This window comes from Alligator mississippiensis, chromosome 2 (genome assembly GCF_030867095.1).
Source record: "Alligator mississippiensis isolate rAllMis1 chromosome 2, rAllMis1, whole genome shotgun sequence".
NCBI classification, from domain to species: domain Eukaryota; kingdom Metazoa; phylum Chordata; order Crocodylia; family Alligatoridae; genus Alligator; species Alligator mississippiensis.
Genome location: NC_081825.1, coordinates 277,623,348 through 277,642,619, shown reverse-complemented (window position 1 = coordinate 277,642,619; position 19,272 = coordinate 277,623,348). Strand labels below are relative to the sequence as shown.

General features: G+C 47.3%; 1 protein-coding gene across 3 annotated transcripts; it reads left to right on the top strand.

Annotated features, from left to right (window-relative positions):
• The first annotated feature begins 271 nt into the window (after positions 1-271).
• Positions 272-13,972, top strand: LOC102566376 (alpha-1-antitrypsin-like). 3 transcript variants are annotated; one of them, XM_006266266.3, is made up of 5 exons: positions 272-379; positions 9,984-10,664; positions 11,511-11,781; positions 12,538-12,685; positions 13,659-13,972. In XM_006266266.3, the coding sequence occupies exons 2-5, from the start codon at positions 10,001-10,003 to the stop codon at positions 13,848-13,850; spliced, it is 1,275 nt and encodes a 424-aa protein (XP_006266328.1). In that variant the 5' UTR covers positions 272-379; positions 9,984-10,000; the 3' UTR covers positions 13,851-13,972. The 3 variants fall into 3 exon arrangements, with proteins under 3 accessions (XP_006266328.1, XP_059579177.1, XP_059579176.1); XM_059723194.1 differs by having other exon boundaries at positions 331-374; XM_059723193.1 differs by lacking the exon at positions 272-379 and adding an exon at positions 9,290-9,404.
• The last annotated feature ends 5,300 nt before the right edge of the window (positions 13,973-19,272 follow it).

Sequence of the window (19,272 nt, the reverse complement as noted above, 5' to 3'; positions counted from 1 at the left end):
AGTTTTTGTATTATTAATTCATGTTCAGTTTTGGCCAAGCAGCTGCCCCTGGGTATTTACTCCCTCATCTCAATGGTGTACTTTCATAGAGATTATGTGTTTTGGGAGGTAGTAAGTATCATAACCACAGCTACCCTCTACCCTCTGCTCTGAGTGGATGGGGGGAGGAGGAGGGGGCTCATTAGCCTAAATGCAAAAAAAAAAAAAAAAAAAGAAATAGCTACATCAGCATTAGGTATGTGTTCTTAGAGATAATTTTTCTTTGCTCAGTTGTTAAATGTTTAACAGAGAACAGTTTACTTAAAGCTGTTCAGGGACATAAATAATAGGGCAAGAAGCAGCACACATCAGACATCAACAGGATCCTTTCAAATGTACTGTGAGTATTGTATTCAATATATATTTTAAAAGAATGTGGGTTTGTAGTGTAAGGACTTTAGCTTGTTGGACTGTTTCTTTCCCATATGGGTGATTGCGCATTGAACAATCTCTTCTGTAAATACAGACCTGGCTGCTGTAATGGGGAAGCAAGCTGACTTAGTCAAATAATATTTAACAACAAACATGGGGATAATTTAATGTGGTCCCATAAACCATGGCTGTGCCTTGAATGGTGACTATAAAACCGGCCTTGTGGGACTGCATGTTTTTTATCTTATTGGCTCAAAATGAAACATGTTCATTTTACAAGGGAAGAAAAGTCTTTTCCTTGTAAACTGCCAGCCTGTAAAGACACCACAGGTTTGAGAGTCCCTGCTAGGGCTCTGCCATACAAACCACCTGAGTGAGGAGGGAGGGCTAGGAAATACTTGCTCCATATACAAGATATGTTCTAAACCTGCAGCTGGGGTGCAGTGATAATGTGCTGTTATCATGTTCCTAGGACCTCCAGTGGACCTGGTGGCCTGATCCAAAAGAGCTATGGCACCTAACTACCACTGCTGGTTTTTATGTTTAATATAGATCCCAAACTCTACAGCTATGCAGCTACCTAATTCTGAGGCACCTAAATACTGTGGTGGTCTAATGTTTTTGACAACAAAGTTCCAAAAACTTGCCATGAACTTCCTAAATCCTGAGAATAAGAAGCACCTAGGTGCTTTATTCACACCTAAGATACAATGGGACTCATACATTAAACATTCCTCCAGCCACTCCTCTGTAGGGCCTGATTCCAAAAACTGTTGTTAGCATGTAGGACACATCCATATTCAAAATCCTTCTTTACTCAAAGGGACATGAAACCAGAGCTCCCACTTCTGAAAACAGTGGCATAACCATAGGCTCTAGTGTAACTGAGGTGGAGTCCTTTCATCTTCTACCACTAAAGATATTTCACTTTGCATTGAATAAAGACAGGCTTGGGTTCAGGTCCCTGCTCCAATTAACAGCTAAATATTTCATTCAAAGTGGAACAGTATCAACCGGAGAGACTGAGGGCATGACCATGTGTTCATTTGCAGTGCTACACGTATTCCAGCACCCTGGCTGGAGAGCTACAAAGTCACCTCACAGGCATGCTCTCCAGACAGGAGATGTGGGGGCTGCTCCTTTTCTCCTCCCTGCTCCCATGCTCTCTTCAGCTGTGAAGCTGTCTCCAGCTGATGCCATGTGGCATGCTTTTTGCCTCACCTCCCTGTGGGCAACTGGGGGCTGTGCTTGTAGTTAGGGGTGCTGCTTCAGAACCAGACTGGTACCAGGATAGCAGCAGCAACAGACAGCCCCAGCTGCCCGCAGGGGGAAATTGGCATTCTCCCTGCTCCTACCACCCACATGGGAAGCGACCTACTCGAATCACAATTTTGAAGATTTTGCAGAATTCGTGAAATTGGGCAATCTCCACAAAATCCACGGGGAAAAAAAACTTACTAAAAATAAGTAAGTTTGACTTATGACTGCATAGCCCAGCACAAAGGAGCTGCCAGCATGAAGGTGAGCAGGCAAGGTGGTTGCCACTGCTGCTCCTTGCCACTGATTGGCTGAGAGTGCTGCCTGTCATGCAGCCCTGCCCCTCTCCACCACTTAGTGGTGAGGGGCAGGGCCACGTGATGGACAGTTCTCTCAGCCAGTCAGAGGCATGGGGCACCCACACCATAATAAGTCCACAAAAAGGAGAGCTGGCCCAGTAATCTGCCCACAAAATTGGCCGGCCGCCTCCTTGAGTTGGGTAGACCCCTACGCTTGGGTAAATCAGGGCTGTACTGGACAGCTGCCACTGCTGCTGCCCTGGGCCTGGCACTGGTCCTAAGGCAGAAGCAGTAGCTGACAGACCCTAGCCACATGTGGGGGACAGGGTTATGTTCTTTGTACCACTACCCCTGTGAGCAAATTAGCTGCTCCTGCTGGGGCTGTGGCAGCAAGAGGAGCTTTTACAGTCTCCAGTGATTTTTGCTTTGTGTTGGGGAGCAGTTGTAGTCACTGCCACCAATCCCACAGGTGTCAAAGCTGTTCCCAACAGTTCCTGTTAGGTGGGAGACATATCTTGTAGCAGGGTCCCATCCTGGCTCTTTACCAGCTTGCTGAAACTGGGCAAGTTGTTTGGGTAGCCAGCCACTCTCTCTCCTTCCCTCCCTGCCTCCATCCCTCCCTCCCTCCCTCCCTGTAACTTGAATGGCTGCAAGTTCATGTTTTGTTGAACTCCAAAGGCATATTTAGTACTGGAAATGTAACATTTGTCCATGGCCTGAGAGAGCCTTATGCCAAAATGCCCTAAAGCAGCAGTGACCAACCTTCCTGGGTTGTGGGCTGGATGAATAGTGCAGGGTTGGTCTCCAGACCAGATCCAGGGTACAGAACTAGACCATGGCCCAAACCAGCACAGGGTCAGTGCACAGAAATAATCTGATCTGGCACATGGCCCCAGCCCTGCATGCACTGAATTGAACCCCAACCCTGGCCCAACCCTGGCACACTGGGTTGGACCTACTGCCCTGGCCTCAGCCCCATGCATGTAGGATCAGGCATACCGCTCTAGCCCTGGCCCTGGCCACAGCCCCATGCATGCTGGACTGGGCCCCAGCCATAGCCCTGAACTCACCTGATCAAACCTGCTGCCTTGGCCCTGCATGCTGGCCAAATCTGGCACAAGGGGCTATGCCACCTGGCTGCAGGACTTGGAAATTTGGTGACAGGGGATCAGTGGCAGTGTTAATTGCTGTTGCTCCACCACTACCAAGTTTCTGGACCTGTTGGGGGCACTGCAGGCCAGATGACAGGGCTCCATGGACCAGATTTGACCGATGGACCAGAGGTTGATCACCATGACCTAAATCTCTGTGAGTGCTTTCCTTAGAGGTGGCAGATCTAGGTCTAAGTACACTTTAGACAGAGACAATATTTGAGCCCGGGTATCCTTTATCTCAGGTAAGTGTTCTAACCATTAAAATAGTGAGTAAAAGAGTGGCAGCAGTGGTGTTTTCTGTGAGAGGGCTACCTATTGGAGAGCATGACAGGCTCAGGCAAACCACCCACTGTCTGACACTTGCAGTGGTCAGACCAGTCTGCCCATGCTCCCTGATCTCCCTTCTCTCTTGGGAGAGCTTTGTGTGAATAAAGAACTGCTATCTATTCTGTATCATAATACAAGAACTAGGGTGCACCTCATGAAATTATCAGACATCAAGTTTAAAAAAAGGAAGTGCTTTTTTACACAACACAAAATTAGCAGGTAACTTACTGTCATAAGATATTGCAGAAGCCAGTAGTATAACTATACTGAAAAGGATATAAGACAAATTTATGAAGGATAGGCTCATTGGGGCTGAAACAGTTAGGGAAGTAGCAAAGAGTGGTAACTGGGGAGGGTCTGAATGTCATCCTATCGGCCAGTGCAATTCATTTTTGGTGTCAAAGAAGATGCTCCAAATGAGGGATGGTTCAGGCCACTTTTTCTATATCCCGTAATGTAATGACTGGGATTTTCCTACATACAGTGCATGAGTTTCAGTTTGATTTTTATGGTGTGTCTATCTCAGGTCTTGTGACTATATTTTATTGTGTTCTTGATGCACATAGCTTGCACTAAGGCAGGGGTAGGCAATTATTTTGGCCGGAGGGCTAAACAACTTTTGTTGAGTTGTCGAGGGCTTTGATATTTCTGTTTAGGGCCACAAGAGTAGCCCCACCCCTTGACAGGTGCCCCACCCCCTGGTCACCATCTTGGGAATGGAAGTCCTGCCCCTAATCCCGACCTCTGCCACTAGAAGTCCCTCTCCAGACCCCTTGAAGCACTCCTTTTGGGAGGGGGATTTACCAACTTGGAACCAGAAAAAATCAAATCATATATTAAAAATCAAACATTTACTATAACAGGGGGCCAGAATGCTGAAAAAACCACAATGTCTACCTTGGAAGGTGCCAGAGTGCTGGCATGCCAGAAATAAAATGAGGACAAGGGGTACATGGCAGGATACACTGCATATTAGTATAGTTACTAAACATAAATGTTGCCTTTTTTTACAGTAAATACCAGATTTTCTAAAAATAGTAAACCTGGTGACAATAAATAAAACTTCTTGCACTACCTTTGATCTTGTGTATTTGCTTTGTGCGGGTCCCCTCACAACAGCCCCCAGCCCTGCTCATGCTCCTTGCCCCCCACTCAAAGCTCCTGCCCCCCAGCCCTGCCAAAGGGAGCCCCCAGCTGTCAGGGCCATGCGCCAGGGAACCAGGTCTGCAGCTCCCTGCCCCCAACGGAAGGCAGTGGCTGCTGCAACAGGAGCAGAAGCTGGCTTCCCCCACTGCTGCTGTCTGCTGTGGGCTCGTGTGGGGGAGTGGCGCCAGCTCCCAGTGGCAGCGTGCACTCCCTGGGGGCAGGGGGAATCTGCGCCCCCCAGATCTTTCTGAGAGGCAGGGGCAGGGCAGGTACACACTGCGGGTTCATGCTCCCTCCCGTGCTGCCCTCTCCCACTGCCTCTGCAGAGCAGCATGTGGAACCGGGCACAGCAGGGAGACGCATGAAAGCTGTCTACTTCTCCGAGCTCCCTGCTGCCCTGGCCACACTTCCCCTGCAGGTGGGGGCAGTAGAAAGGGGCACAACCCTGTGTTGCTGCCCCTACTGCCCCCATGCACACAGGGGAAATGTGACCAGGTCAGTGCAGAGCTTGCAGTGGCAGGCAGCTTTCCTGTGTGGCCTCTCTGTGCAGTGCTGCTCCAGGTCGCACACGGTGCACTCTCGGCCCTGCTGCCCTCCCCTGGGCTTTCTGGAGCATAGTACATATGACCCAGAATGGTAGTGCACAGAGGGGCTGCACAGGGAAGCTACCTGCCACTGCTCTGGTCACACTTCCCCTGTGTGCACTGGGGCAGCATGGGCAGCAGCACAGGGTTGTGCTCCTTGCTGCTGCCCCCACCTGCAGGGGAAGTGTGGCCAGGGCAGTGGGGAGCTCAGAGCAGCAGACAGCTTTCATGCACCTCCCCGCTGTCCCCTGCTGTGCTGGGTTCCACACACTGCTCTGCAGAGACGGTGGGGAGGGCAGCACGGTGGAGAGCATTGCTGGAACCTGCTGCCTCCCTGGAGCCTGGGCCCAGGTCTGGGGCTGGAAGGCAGCTGGGACCAGGGCCGGGGCCAAGGTGGGGAGGCAGCAGCTGTTTGCAGCCTCCCAGCTGCAGCTGGGCCAGGCTCTGGGTAGCTGCTGCCAGCCATAGATCCTGGGCTGATTGCAGCAGGGCTTGCATCCTCCCAGCTTCCTGCTGGGAGCAGTCCGGGCTCCATGGCTATCAGCAGCTACTTAGAACCTGGGCAGGCTGCAGTCAGGAGGCTGCAAACAGCTGCTACCTCCCTGTCCCAGCCCCGGCTGTCTCCGGGCCCTGGACTCCAGGAAGGCAGCAGGTGCTGAAACTGTGCCCGTTGGGGCCAGGGCTAGGGCAAGAAGGCAGCAGCTGTTTGCAGCCTCCCAGCTGCAGCTGGTCCAGGATCTGGAGTAGCTGCTGCTAGCCATGGTGCCCAGGCTGCTTGCAGCAGGGCTTGCAGCCTCCCAGCTGCCTGCTGGGAGCAGCCCAGGCTCCATGGCTCATAGCAGCTGCCTAGAGCCCAGGCTGGCAGTGGTGTGCCGAGCAAAATGGCTAACATGTGCCATGCTTGGCATGCACATGTAACTATAACATACTTTAATTTTATTTAAAATAATATTTTTGTCCTGATTTATGTGTGTTTATGTGGTGTATATAAAAGCGATTGCACAATAGTTCAAAATAAAGTCTTTCTTTTGTGTATCATGTGGGTGGGGAGTGTGTATTGGGATGTGTGTATGGGGAAGGTTGTGAGGGAGTGTGGGCGGTGTAAATGTGTGTGTGGGGGGTGCGGTTGGGCAGGTGTGGATATGGTGAGGTTTGCATGTGTGGCTCTTCACCACATCTCTTCCTCTTCCTGGCACATAGCCTTTACTGCTGGTGGCAGCAGCAGCAGGTAGCAGACCCTCAGGGTGCTCATGGCCCATGGTAGGTGGAGTCCCCTAGCAGCATATGTCTCTGGCTGAGTCCTGGAAGCTGCATGTGACAGCACAGAGCTGGCCTGATGGCACGTGGCTTCCCACCGGAGTGCCAGGAGCCACAGGGAATCACTGCCATAAGGCCGGGCCAGATCCATGTTGGATCTATGCCTTCACATGGGGCTCCTAGAACTCCAGTGGGGAGCCATATATGGAAGCACAGAGCTAGCCTGGCCCAGCCAGTGGTGCACAGTTCCCACAGCTCCCAGCTGCAGTGCTGGGAGCCCCAGGTACTGGTATGAAGTCAGCCCAACCCAGCCTGATGGAGTGCAGCTCCCAGATGGAGTGCCAGGAGCCATACATGGTGGCATGGAGCCGGCCCGGTCCGAGCACACATGACTCCCTGCAGCTCCTGGCTGGAGTGCTGGGAACTGCAGGGAGCCACATGCCATCAGGCTGGGTTGGCTCCATGCCTCCACATGGTGCTCCCAGCTACAGTGTTGGGAATCCCATGGAGATAGAGGCACAGAGATGGCCCAGCCCAGCTCACTGGCATGTGGCCTCTGAAAGCCCACACCTCTGAAAGCCCACGCCTCCCACTGGCTTTCAGAGAAGCAGCCATGGGCCAGTAATAATTGTCTTCTGGTGGGGCCCCACAAGCTAGATAGAATGGCCTGGCAGGTCAGATCTGGCCTGTGGGCAGTATCTTGTAGGGCTACATGAAACAGCAACATTTCCTTTCATTTTCCATTTCACTGGGACAGTGTTTCATTTTGAGTTTCATTTCATTTCGAAGCATTGTTCCATTTTGTTTCATCAAAACTGTTTCACTGTTACAATGCTGTTTCAACGTTTCACCCATAGGCTATAATGGGGAAGCATGAAACTGCCTGTAACTTTGTCATTTTTTGGCAGATTTGGACAAAATCACCAGGGATGGTAGCCCCTTCTGCGGGAATGTAGTCTGCCAGGTTTCAAGTAGATAGGTGAAGGGGTTTCTGGGAAACTGCACCTCAAATTCATGAAAGCAAAACTCATGTCACTTGTAAGTGTGAAGGCATGGGGGCTGGGTGGTGAGAAAAGCCGCAAAGCTTGCCAAGTTTCAAGGAGATACATGCAGGTGTTTTTGGAAAACTGCACCTCAAGCTGCTGACAAGCAAAATTCGTGCCACGTGTATATATTAAGGCATAGCAGGGTGAAAACTGCAGGCACGATAGCTCCTGCTGAGGCCATGAAGCTTGCCAGGTTTCAAAGAGATAGGTGCAGGGGTTTCTGGGAAACTGCACCTCAAGCTGCTGACAAGCAAAACTCATGACATGTGTGACTGTGTGTGTGTGGTAAAGTGCACCCTCACTGGCTCTAGGGCCTATACATGGTATGATAGTGTGCCCCGTTGTGGTCTCCTCCTCCCCTACAGCCTCAGCTCAGTCCACCACTTTAAATAACAACAGGTAAAATAATGACTTAATGAGCAGCACAGTAGCACCAGCAGCATCTCAGGTAGCCAAACTGTGACAGAGCCTTTCTTTCCTCTCCTGCAGGAGCTTCTTCTCCAGCATGTCTGTTAAGGTGCACCCTCACTGTGTCCTTCCCCCCTCTTCTCCCTCTCTCTCCTTACTTTCTGTTTCCTTGCAGGCAAACCCAGCTACAGCTTTGAAACTCAAAACGTTTTGAAACTTTCAAAACATTTTAACTGCCCGCATTTCATTTCAAGGCTGTTTCAAAGCCCTTCATTTTGTTTTGATTTCACTATTTCTAGCTCAAAATGAGTCAAAACAAAACAGCTGGCGAAATTTTGCACAGCCCTACTATTTTGCCTCCCCTGATCTAAGAGGACAAGTCTGGGTTCTGTGAATCATCTACTGATACTTTCTGATATTTGAATAAGTCTACTTGTGTAATACAGTGATTATATAAGACCAAGAAAACTGGTTTTGCTTAGTTAGGTAGCCAACCAATCAACTGATAAATTTAGATCACCTGCTAAAGCTGATTAGATGGGAAACCTGATAAAGTCCATTGGAGATTATAAAAGAAAAGGGTTATAAAGGGTCTCTCACTGACAGTTTGTTTCTTATTCCTCCTTTTTTAAGAATTCCAGACAGCTAGCAATAACACTGGTGCCTAGCATTGTGATATTTCTGAATACTTTTTTCAACAAAGCACTTGAGAACAAGCCATTCTATAGGATTACACGTTGTAAGCAAGTTGGGTATAAAAGGGGTCATGCGCAGTTATGTGCCATGCTTATTCCAGAAAAATATATATGCTGCAGTGCTGCAACAAACCAAGTTATTAGTTATATATCATTTCTGTTGTTGTTTGGATATGGCTTTTTACAGCTCTAATCAATAAACCAATAGATCTGTGCTGGATTTGTCTCCTAATAGATAGACATAAATTAGGTAATACATTTTAAAAAACAGCTTTTAGATGAACATTCCTGGTTCCCCAGCTTGTTTTTTTTTATTTGCTCTCTGACTTCTAAAATAGATGTTCCTTAAATCTGACAGATTAATAAATTCAGCCTCCTCACCCCTTATTCCTTTCCATAAGCCCCTGATTGTCTTGGGGGAGGAACAGCTGAAGATCTGAGATCTTTAAGGAAGCTAAGGAAAAACTGTGCGGGCCGGGAGCAGTCTGAGGCTTTTCGGGGGCACGCGGCGCGAGCTGTGGCCAGCAGCCCTGGCACATGGGTCGGGGAATGCAGGCTGGCGGGCTAGAATTAGGCACGGACGCTTAGCGGTTGATTAAAGATTATTTTACTTACACCGTAGATGGTCGCGGTGCAGGCAGGAAAACTTGCTTGAGTTGCAGTTACAGATAAAACAAAACAAAACTCGAACCTGCAGGGCACGTCGCAAGGGGTTTTCAGCGATGGGAAGATAAACCTGCAGGACTCGAACCCGGACAGAGCTCTGGATACCACACACACGAAGTTTGCTAGGCTCCCTGGAACTTGCGCGCAGGGAAGGGTACGTCGAGGGATCAGGCAGCAATGGGGAGAGGCCAGAGGTTGATCAGACCCCTATAGCCTTCTTGAGGTATACGCTGGGTCCGATAGGCTCCGCAGCGCTTAGAGTTCTTCACAAGATGTGAAGTCCTCCTCCTCCAGATGGTTGTGGAGTCCTCCAACTTGTGCCGAAACCACTCAAGCCTTTTATACGGCTAGCAAGCCAATCGCTAGCTGCCACGTGGGAATAATTTAGAAACAGCCAATAGTGGGACACAAATTTGCATGCGGGTGGCGGGAACTCCTTTGCACCATGCATTTCTCTCTCTGCAACTGAGAAATGCACCCTGCAAAGAAAGCTCCTAGTGGCGGGAAATAATTTAGCAGTGCCGAAGTGCGCGCACACAAAATCACACCCTTGGGTTGTGACAAAAACAACTGCTCTAAACGCTCCAGAAATAGAGAAGATGAACAACAGGGACCTACTGCCACTGAAAAATTATCATAAAGCTAATAAATGTAACGTAAAATTCAGAGAGGATGACCAATGTTCATTACACTACTCTCTAGATGCAATGACTACTTTGTTCTCTTTTCACAGAACAGTGCCAAAGAAAAATGAAGCCCACCATCTGTCTGTGTTTGGTAATTATTTCACTTCATGCCGTTGTCCACTGTAATCACCAACCTGACCACCACGATGATGATCAGAAAGATACTGAGACCCAAGACCCTTCTCCCCCAGTTGAAGACCATGAAAGTAAGGCCATGCCCTGTCACAAGATAGCCCCTAGCAATGCTGACTTTGCATTCAGATTCTATAGGCAAGCTGCATCAGAGGCAGCTGACCAGAACGTTTTCTTCTCACCTGTTGGCATCTCCACTGCCTTTGCGATGCTGGCCCTTGGGGCTAGATCAACCACGCTGGCTCAGATTCTGGAAGGTCTCGCCTTTAACCTGACAGAGCTTGAGGAGAAGGAGATCCATGATGGTTTTCATCATCTCATCCACATGCTGAACCGTCCAGACAGCAATATTCAGCTGAGTATGGGAAATGCAGTCTTTGTTGATGAGAAAGTGAAACTAATCCAGAAGTTTTTGGATGACATCAAAAGCTTGTATGAAGCAGAAAGCTCTTCTAGTAACTTCCAGAATTCCTCAGAAGCTGTGAAAGAGATCAATGATTACATCGAGAGGAAAACCCATGGGAAAATTGTTCAGTTAATCAAAAGTCTTGATCCAAATACTGTAATGGTTCTTGTCAACTACATTTACTTTAAAGGTAAGACAGTCTGTGTAGGTGGCACTTATTACTTTCATCACGCAACTGTGATCTGCAATGTAACCTACACAAATATTTTCAAGAAAGGTCATTGTCAGGGTTGGCCAGCCTATGAGATTAACTGTAATGAAAAAGATCATATCAGGAATGTCTTTCAGGAAGATTACACAAAACATTTGCAAGACAGAGGCCAGATTCTAGGTTGATTTCTAAAGTTCACAAGTCGGTCTTAGGTGGAATTGAGATACTAGTTACAGAGAGGTTTAATTGACACCACTCTATCCACAAGGCCACTTTGGCACTAGGGCTGTGCAAAATTTCACCAGGTGTTTTGTTTCGATGGTGTTTCGATGCGTTTTAAACTTGAAACAGCAAAATTGAAACTTTTGAAACAGCTTCAAAATGAAATACAAGCACTTGAAACATTTTAAAAATTTTGAAATGTTTCAAGTTTCAAAGCTGCACTTACATGGCTTCAGTGCCAGTCCCAGCTGGCAGCAGCAGCCTCCTGTCATCCGGCACAGATCCGGGGGCCATGCCCCCGGGAGGATTCTAGCACATCCCCCAGCCCTCCAAGGGGTGCGGGCCTCCAGATCTGTGCGCTGGATGACAGCGTGCTGTTGCTGCTGACTGGGGCCAGTGACAGCAGCGGTCCCTGGCGCTGGGTGCGGGCTGAGCCCAGCTCTGGTCCCAGCCGGCAGCACCAGCCTCCTGTGATCTGGCAGGCAAATCGGGACTACTAATCAGTCCACAGATGTAAATTTATTACACTTGAATTATTCTTGTTTATACTAATATATTCTTTATCTCAATATATTCTATTATATTCTTTCCTTTGATTACCAGCGTACTGGGAGAAACCTTTCAATTCTGATGCCACTTATGAAAGAGACTTTTTTGTGCATGAGAACACAGCAGTTAAAGTCCGTATGATGAACCGAGATGGTTGGTATAAAACTCACTATGACAAGCAGCTATCTTGTGAAATGGTGGAAATTCCTTACCTTGGAGATGCTGCAGCCTTATTTATCCTGCCTGATCCAGGAAAAATGAAGCAGGTGGAAGATGCTCTGGTCAAAGAAACAGTTGCTACATGGGCAAACACACTTAAAGCAGGGTAATTGTTAATGTCTGTATTACTGTTTTCCCTTCCACGTCCCACACAAAACTTTATATTAAATTAGTTATTACTAAGAGTACCCCTATATCAATGGATTAATTCCTGAGTTCCATTGGTGTCTGTGAGATATTACAAGTGGAACAACTGAGTCAACAGTCGCTTAGGCCCCTTCCACATCCTCAGGAAAATACAGTCGAAGAGGATCCGTAGTGTTTCACACAGGAAAACACAGAGGCCTCCACCAAGCTGCTCAGCAGGTGTTGTGAGTGAGCAAATAAGAGATGAGCAGGTGATTGTAATTTTTTTTCACTGATGCTGCTCCAAAGCCTATGTTCAGGCTAATGGCACAAGTGGCCTCAACAGACCTTTATGTAGCCACCCAAAGGAAAAGGAGAATCACAGCATCAAAAGTCCCTGTATCCCAGACTCAGCACCCTCAGGAGCCTTGAGTGCGCTGCTGTGAAGGCAAATTGCACTAAGAGGAATTCCTTACTATTAAAGGGACATCGGGCTCTGCAGGGCACTCCCAAGTCAGCCTCATATATCTCAGGAATTCTGCAAAGGTTCAGCTAAGAACATTTTCTCTAGAGACACTGAGTTGGGGCTGGATTTGTCCCCAGAAAAATCCACCCAAATTAAGTGGACTCCTGATCAGTCACAAGAGATTTTTTTCAGGCATCACTTTCTAGCAGGTACACTTTGGTGGTGTCTGAGTGCAGTTTTTGTACCATAATCTTGTGTTCCTCTTAACAGAAGAGTTGATCTGCACATTCCAAGAATTTCTATCTCAGGCACCTATGACCTGAAAGATATCTTTGAAAGCCTTGGTGTGATTGATGTATTCACTGGTGATGGAGATCTCTCTGGAATCACTGGAAAGCCTGAGCTGAAGGTTTCCAAAGTAAGTTTGTAAACAAAAATGGTGACCAGTGTATTTCTCAGCATCTAATGGCCCTGACTTTGACTGTATAGGAGAATGGTCCCACAACTTGAGGCAGGGTCTCAAATACCTTTCTGCAATTTTTGTTGCCCCGAGTCATCGAGCAAGTCTATAGGTCATCAACTAGAGCAGGCTGATGGTACTGTTCAATCTGGCAGCCTAAGTCTTCCAATGTCCAGAAGTGAAACATTAACTCCCTCAAATTAGGGTGCATGTCTTAGTCAGGGAAGCCCATTTTATGCCAAAAATGGAAGCATCCAACTTTCATTCTTGCTCCACAGTTCAGCAGCAGTACAAGCAGTTTTATTCGGGTAGCTAAGGCATTCATTTGACTCTCCCTCTCTCCTTTTTCATAGCCCCAGGGACTCTTTTAACTCTTTTCAAAATCACTGATTGACCCATGGAGACCAGTCTTCAGCTTTAGTTAACCAGGAAAGAGGATAAACAAGCTGAAGATTGGGCTATATCTCTGCTCTACTCAGGCATAATTTTAGAAAAACCTATTTTTTCTTAATTCTCCCCCAAAAGTAAGGTGATTCCCTTATTTGGGAGGATGGGGATGCAAGAAAATATGGCAATTCTCACTCATTCCATGTAATGCTGTGAAAAATGTTTTTAAAGATTTTATCAAGAGCATCCAGAAGAAATAACATGCTATTTAACCATTTCTAGCTACCAAAATACAATAACTTACATAAGCATTGGCCAAAACACATTCTGGGTCAGTAGTGATTTGTTTTAAACTTCAAGCTTCCGATATTCATGGAGCTTCATGAAAGTTACTTACACAGCAAAAGCTTCTAGTGAACTCATTAGGAACATGGCTTGTATTTGCACCATTCATCTTCGTTACTTGTTCCATGATTTCTCAGTTGATTTTCTAAAGAGTTCTGTGCTAAACCCACACCATAATGTTTGCTTCTTTTCCTTGCAGGCTGTTCACAAGGCTCTGCTGAATGTTCATGAGAATGGCACTGAGGCTGCGGCAGCCAGTGTGGTGGAATTTGTTTTTACTTCTCTTCCTCCTACCATGGTATTCAACAGGCCTTTCCTGATACTGATTTTTGATAAACACACCCACAGCATCCTTTTCATGGGGAAAATTGTAAACCCCACTGAAAAATAACTTTTCAGAGCCTGTAAAATTACAGACCTTACATCTAGTGCTGGTCAAATTGCAGATGTCCATAACTATATCAAAACTTTAATTAGCATACATTCCTAAATCAATAAATCTTGAATATGATACCTTCTAGGCTACAGCCAGTTGTTTCTTCAGTCACTATTTCATTGGTTTAGAATTTCCAGCTATTTACTTTTTCACAGACAGCCTCTTTTCTACCTTGGAAAATTACTACAGTAGAGTCTCCCTTACTTATCTTTGGCTCCTTTACTCCTCATTTTCCCCCTCCTTTCCCTTCTCTACCTTTGTTTTCCTAATTTCCACCTATTTACCCTCTCACTGACATCCTGTCACACTATTAGCTTCTTTCATTCCTTGAAGTCTCAGAACAGCAGAGACCACCTATGCCTGAGGAAGGGTGATTGCACCTAAAATCTTGCAAAGAACTTTTTCCCAGCTAGTCAGTTGATCTAACAAAATATAGCACATCTACCCAAAGAATCTTGCCTGCCTTGGTTTAGAATTAAGGTTTTTAAGTGCCAAACTGACCTGTCATATCTTTGAAAAACAAGGTGACTATTCAAGAGGGAATCGTATTTAATGTCTTTTACACAAATGCATCAATCAGATAAACAAGATGAGGTTTGATTCTATGAAGGGTAATGAAGAAAATGGCTCATGCTGACAAGATGGACATACCCTAGCAAGCAGTGGCCCAGAAAGGGACTTGGAACTTGTGGTGCATAACCACACAGTTAGTGTGATCGTCAGAGGTGTTCACAGGGGAACATCAAATAGAAGCAGAGAGGCGATATTACCTCTGTTTATAATATCACTGAAGACACCACTAGAAAAGAGAGTGGAAAATAAGAGACAGATACAAGAGGTATAAGAACAACATGAGGTCTGCAAATCATGTCTTACAATGAGAGCCTTAAAGAGCTTATTCCATTTAAATTATTGAAAAGAAGATTAAGATGTCAGTGAATTAGTTTATAAGGGCCAAATCCAAAACAGTAGCTGAAGGTCTAAGCACCACATGCAGAATGTTAGCACGTACACCCAGATGAGTGTGCACCAATGGGCCCCCACCAACCACTTTGTTTTCTACAGAAAATGCACTGCATTTACCCAAATCCAAGATGGTAAGTCTGTGGAATATAGGGGTTGGAGGACCAGGGCTTTGGGACTATCCAGGGGGCTGTGAAGACCATGTGAGTCTGTGTGTGTGTGTGTGTGTGTGTGTGTGTGTGTGTGTGTGTGTGTGTGTGTGTGTATTAGCGGTATGTGGAAGGGATGAGTGTGTGAGGGAGGACAGGTGCTTGCCAGCACTGGGGGAAGCTATCCAGGCGCCGGTGCTGCACCAAGGCAAGGGGCAGTGCGAGGGAGGCATTTGCCCCTCTAGCAGAGGAAGGGGGAAGGTGAAGGGAGATAGGAGGCCCTTTGGGAGAAACAGAGAACTGTGTGGCTGGGCCTGCAGCACCAGGGCTAGTGCCCTTGCTCTCAGGGACAGTGCAGCCAGGTGATACTGCAGGGCTGGGGGGAGCAGAGGGCTGCAGATCAAGAGTGAGGGGCACTGGTATGGCTGGGGGGGAGGCTGTGACTTGGGACTGAGGGGCACCAGGGTGGGTAGACTAGCAGTGGGGCCAGGATTGTGGGGCACTAACAGCACAAGGCGGCTGTAGGTCAGGACTAAGGGGCACCCGCAGGAATGGGAGGGAGGTGGGGGGGCTGCAAGTTGGAAGTGAGGGGCACCAGCATACCCCAGGGCAGTGGAGTATTGTGGGGCAGGAGTAAGGGGCACTGGCAGGGCCAGAGGTCTGTGGGTGAGAAGTGAGGGGCAGCAGCAGGGCAGGGGAGGCTGTGGCCTCAAAGTGAGGGGAACAACATGGGCAGGGGTAGGGACAGGGGCAGCATCAGGGCACTGGCAATTCACTGCTCCCCCACAATCATATACGCCCTCCCCCTGACAGGTGTCCTCTTTTTTGAAACTGGAAATATGGTAACTCTAGTTAAACACATGATCTCTTTGAACTGATAAGATTTATTCAGATTTTTATATAATTAGAAGACAAGTCACAAAATGATGCGCAGGCGAGGCTATTAAAGAAATGTACTAACATGTCATTGTAAAGAAGGGTCTCACCAAGAAACCCTACAGCCAAAAGTATATGATGAGATACAGCCAGAATGTTTCCAATATACTTTCATCTTAGCCAGTAAGAAAAATGACTGGATTATTTGAAAAAAGGATTTTACAACTTAACAATTATAGGAGTAGCAGATCAGGCCCGCATTCTACTGACTGAAACGTCCTTCTTTTTCAAACTCCCAAACTTGCACCTGATTAGCAAAGCTATTTTTGCTTATCTATTGTCTTTGGTGACATATCCTGCTTCTCTTCCAAAAGGATTTGGCTTCTTACTGTGCGGGCCGGGAGCGGTCCGAGGCCCTCAGGGGCTCGCGGTGGGCTGTAGCCAGCAGCCCTGGCACGCGGGTCGGGGAATGCAGGCCGGCGGACTAGAATTAGGCTCGGACGCTTAGCGGTTGATTAAAGATTATTTTACTTACACCGTAGATGGTCACGGTGCAGGCAGGAAAACTTGCTTGAGTTGCAGTTACAGACAGGAAAGAAGAAAAGTGGACAAGAGTTCCTTCCACGTGAATCTCTAGCCCAATCCGGTTGAAGGCTCTAAACACGCGAGCCCGTCGTGTCAACCGAAGAAAACAACTCAGAAAAGAGCTCTGGACACACTCACATGAAGTTTGCTAGGCTCCGTGGAACTTGCGCGCAGGGAAGGGGTTCATCGAGGGATCGTTCGGCGACGGGGAGAGGCCAGAGGCTGATCAGACCCCTATAGCCTTCTTAATGCACGCGCTGGGTCCGATAGGCTCCGCAGCGCTTAGAGTTCTTCACGAGACATGAAGCCCTCCTCCTCCAGATGGTTGTGGAGTCCTCCCTTGCGGGGTTCTCCTCGGAGTTCTCCAACTTGGGCAGAAACCGCTCAAGCCTCTTATACGGCTAGCAAGCCAATTGCTAGCCGCCACGTGGGAATAATTTAGAACTGGCCAATAGTGGGACACAAATTTGCATGCGGGTGGCGGGAACTCCTTTGCACCGTGCATTTCTCTTTGCAACTGAGAAATGCACCCTGCAAAGAAAGCTTCGAGTGGCGGGAAATAATTTAGCAGTGCCGAAGCGCACACAAACAAAATCACACCCTTGGGTTGTGACATCCCCCCTTGCTGAAGGCATAGCTGAATTATACCACGCACTCGTCACTTGGGTGTTCGAGAGCTCTTACCACGGGTCATTGAACTAAACGGATAAACACAAAATTCGCTAACATAAGAAGTTCGTCCTCTAGGGATCGAATCAAATAATAACCAGTACAAATACGTATACATATAATCAGATTCATAACAAAGAACTGCACGATCAGGGCTTCAGTGGGCATCATGGCGAAGTCGCGCGTCAAGCCCTCACTTCTACCGATGATTTTATCCTTCTTGGGGCTTCTCTCCGCCAAGCACTCTGAATTCCAGATCTGTAAACAAAACTCTCAGAAAATAAGTTAATGTATAGCAAAATATTTACAAAATGTCCATGGAACTATACTATTATTTCTAAAACATATAATACAGGTGTTTGCTACTTCGAACTACCCTCTCTTGCACACTCAACTAGATGAAATCGTCGAGGAGCCGTCGTCTAATTCTTCTAGATAATGGAAACCTAACTCATAGGCCAGTTGCAATTGGCCTGCGTCCCCTAAAATCCGAAGTTGCCGCTTATTGAGTCCAGAACGCTGTAGGAGAAATCCAAACATGTATCGCTCCTCTGGTGTTCTCTGTGGCAATGATGGAAGATCGGATTCATGATGTCTTGCGCCTTGAGTCTCGGTCGGGTGTCGATGTTCCTGATCACTAGATAATCTTGGCTCCATCAGGATACGCAATCATGACAACTGACGAAGGAGGTTACTCACAGGCTGGTTCACCATTGGGTTAAGCAGAATCCAGAGGACAGCAATGTTCTTTCACCCATAAACCTCAAGACAACTATCTATGCTGTGAACAGTCACTGGAACGGTTCCAGGATCTTGTAGATGACGGTGAGGCCACGGTCTTATTCACTGGAGTGATGTCAGTCCCAGCGCACATGCTCTGGGGTTCCAGGCACAGTACGAGACTCCGATGATCGCTAGCATGAGTTGCTCTGCTCCAGTATGTTCTGGTCGTCCGTCATGCCATGCGTGGGCTTTCTGGCCGATCAGTCCTGCAACAAGCACTGGCAGTGGAATAGGCCAGTGAACGTTGAACGCCATCATGTCAATGTCAGTGACATGTCCTCTACTCCACGAAGCTTGTCTGACCTTGCTTCTTCCTGGTTTAGCAGGTCGGATCCAAGTTCCACGACCAAAGGTACCAACCATACAGCTAGAGTTTCTTCAGGTTGGATTCTTGATTCTCTGCATAAATCCTGTAGTTCAGTTCTGGTGCGAGCATAGTAAGTAGTAGCAACTCGGTTAGTTGTTGTTACAGGCTGAACTGCTGCTGCGGGAGTTGCTGCTGCTGTTATTGCTTCAGGCAGGAGGGGCAGATGCACTCCTCCACTCGATTCTCCCTTCCGTCGAGGCAAGAAGGTGTGGTCACCGGAAGCGACGCTGCATCGTCGGTCGAACTCACGTGGGTTCCTCCGAAGGAAATAATTTAGCAGTGCCGAAGCACACACAAACAAAATCACACCCTTGGGCTGTGACACTTACAAATTTCACACAGATTTTCATAGATACAGGTTCATAGATAGAAGTTCAGTTTCTGGTGCTGCTGAAGAACCTCCCTGAAACTCTCAACTTTGCTTCCTAGAGAAGTACCAACTCCTTCTTGTAAATATACAAATCTTCCACGCCACCAAACACCCCTTATCACCTGGGGTTACCCTGCTTACCCGTAATTATTTTTGATTGGAGACTATTGGAAGGTGCCTATGTTTATTTTAATTTGCAGTCTTTCAGTAGAAATCAACATGCAAATAATAGGAGAACTAGACTGACTTCTTGATTTGGTCTGAGGGACCAGCTTAGGATCAAGAAACATGTCTCAACAAAAATAGATAGTCTATAAAGATTATATGAAAACTTTAATAATACTCTTAATCTGGAAGTACAGTAAGTAAATGCAAAACTGTATAAAATTCCTGTTATTCCAATTTATACCAATAAGGTGATTCATGACCAGAACAGACTAATCAGGGAAGTTATGGAATCTTTATCCCTAGAAATTTGCAAGGGTAGGTTCAACAAGAACTGGAGAAGACGGTTTAGACGGGGATGATCTTGCCTTGAGAAAAGAGTTCACTATGCCTCCTTGGGTTTCCTTCTTTAATGAAAACTAGAGCTCAGGAGTAAGAGTGAACTTAAAC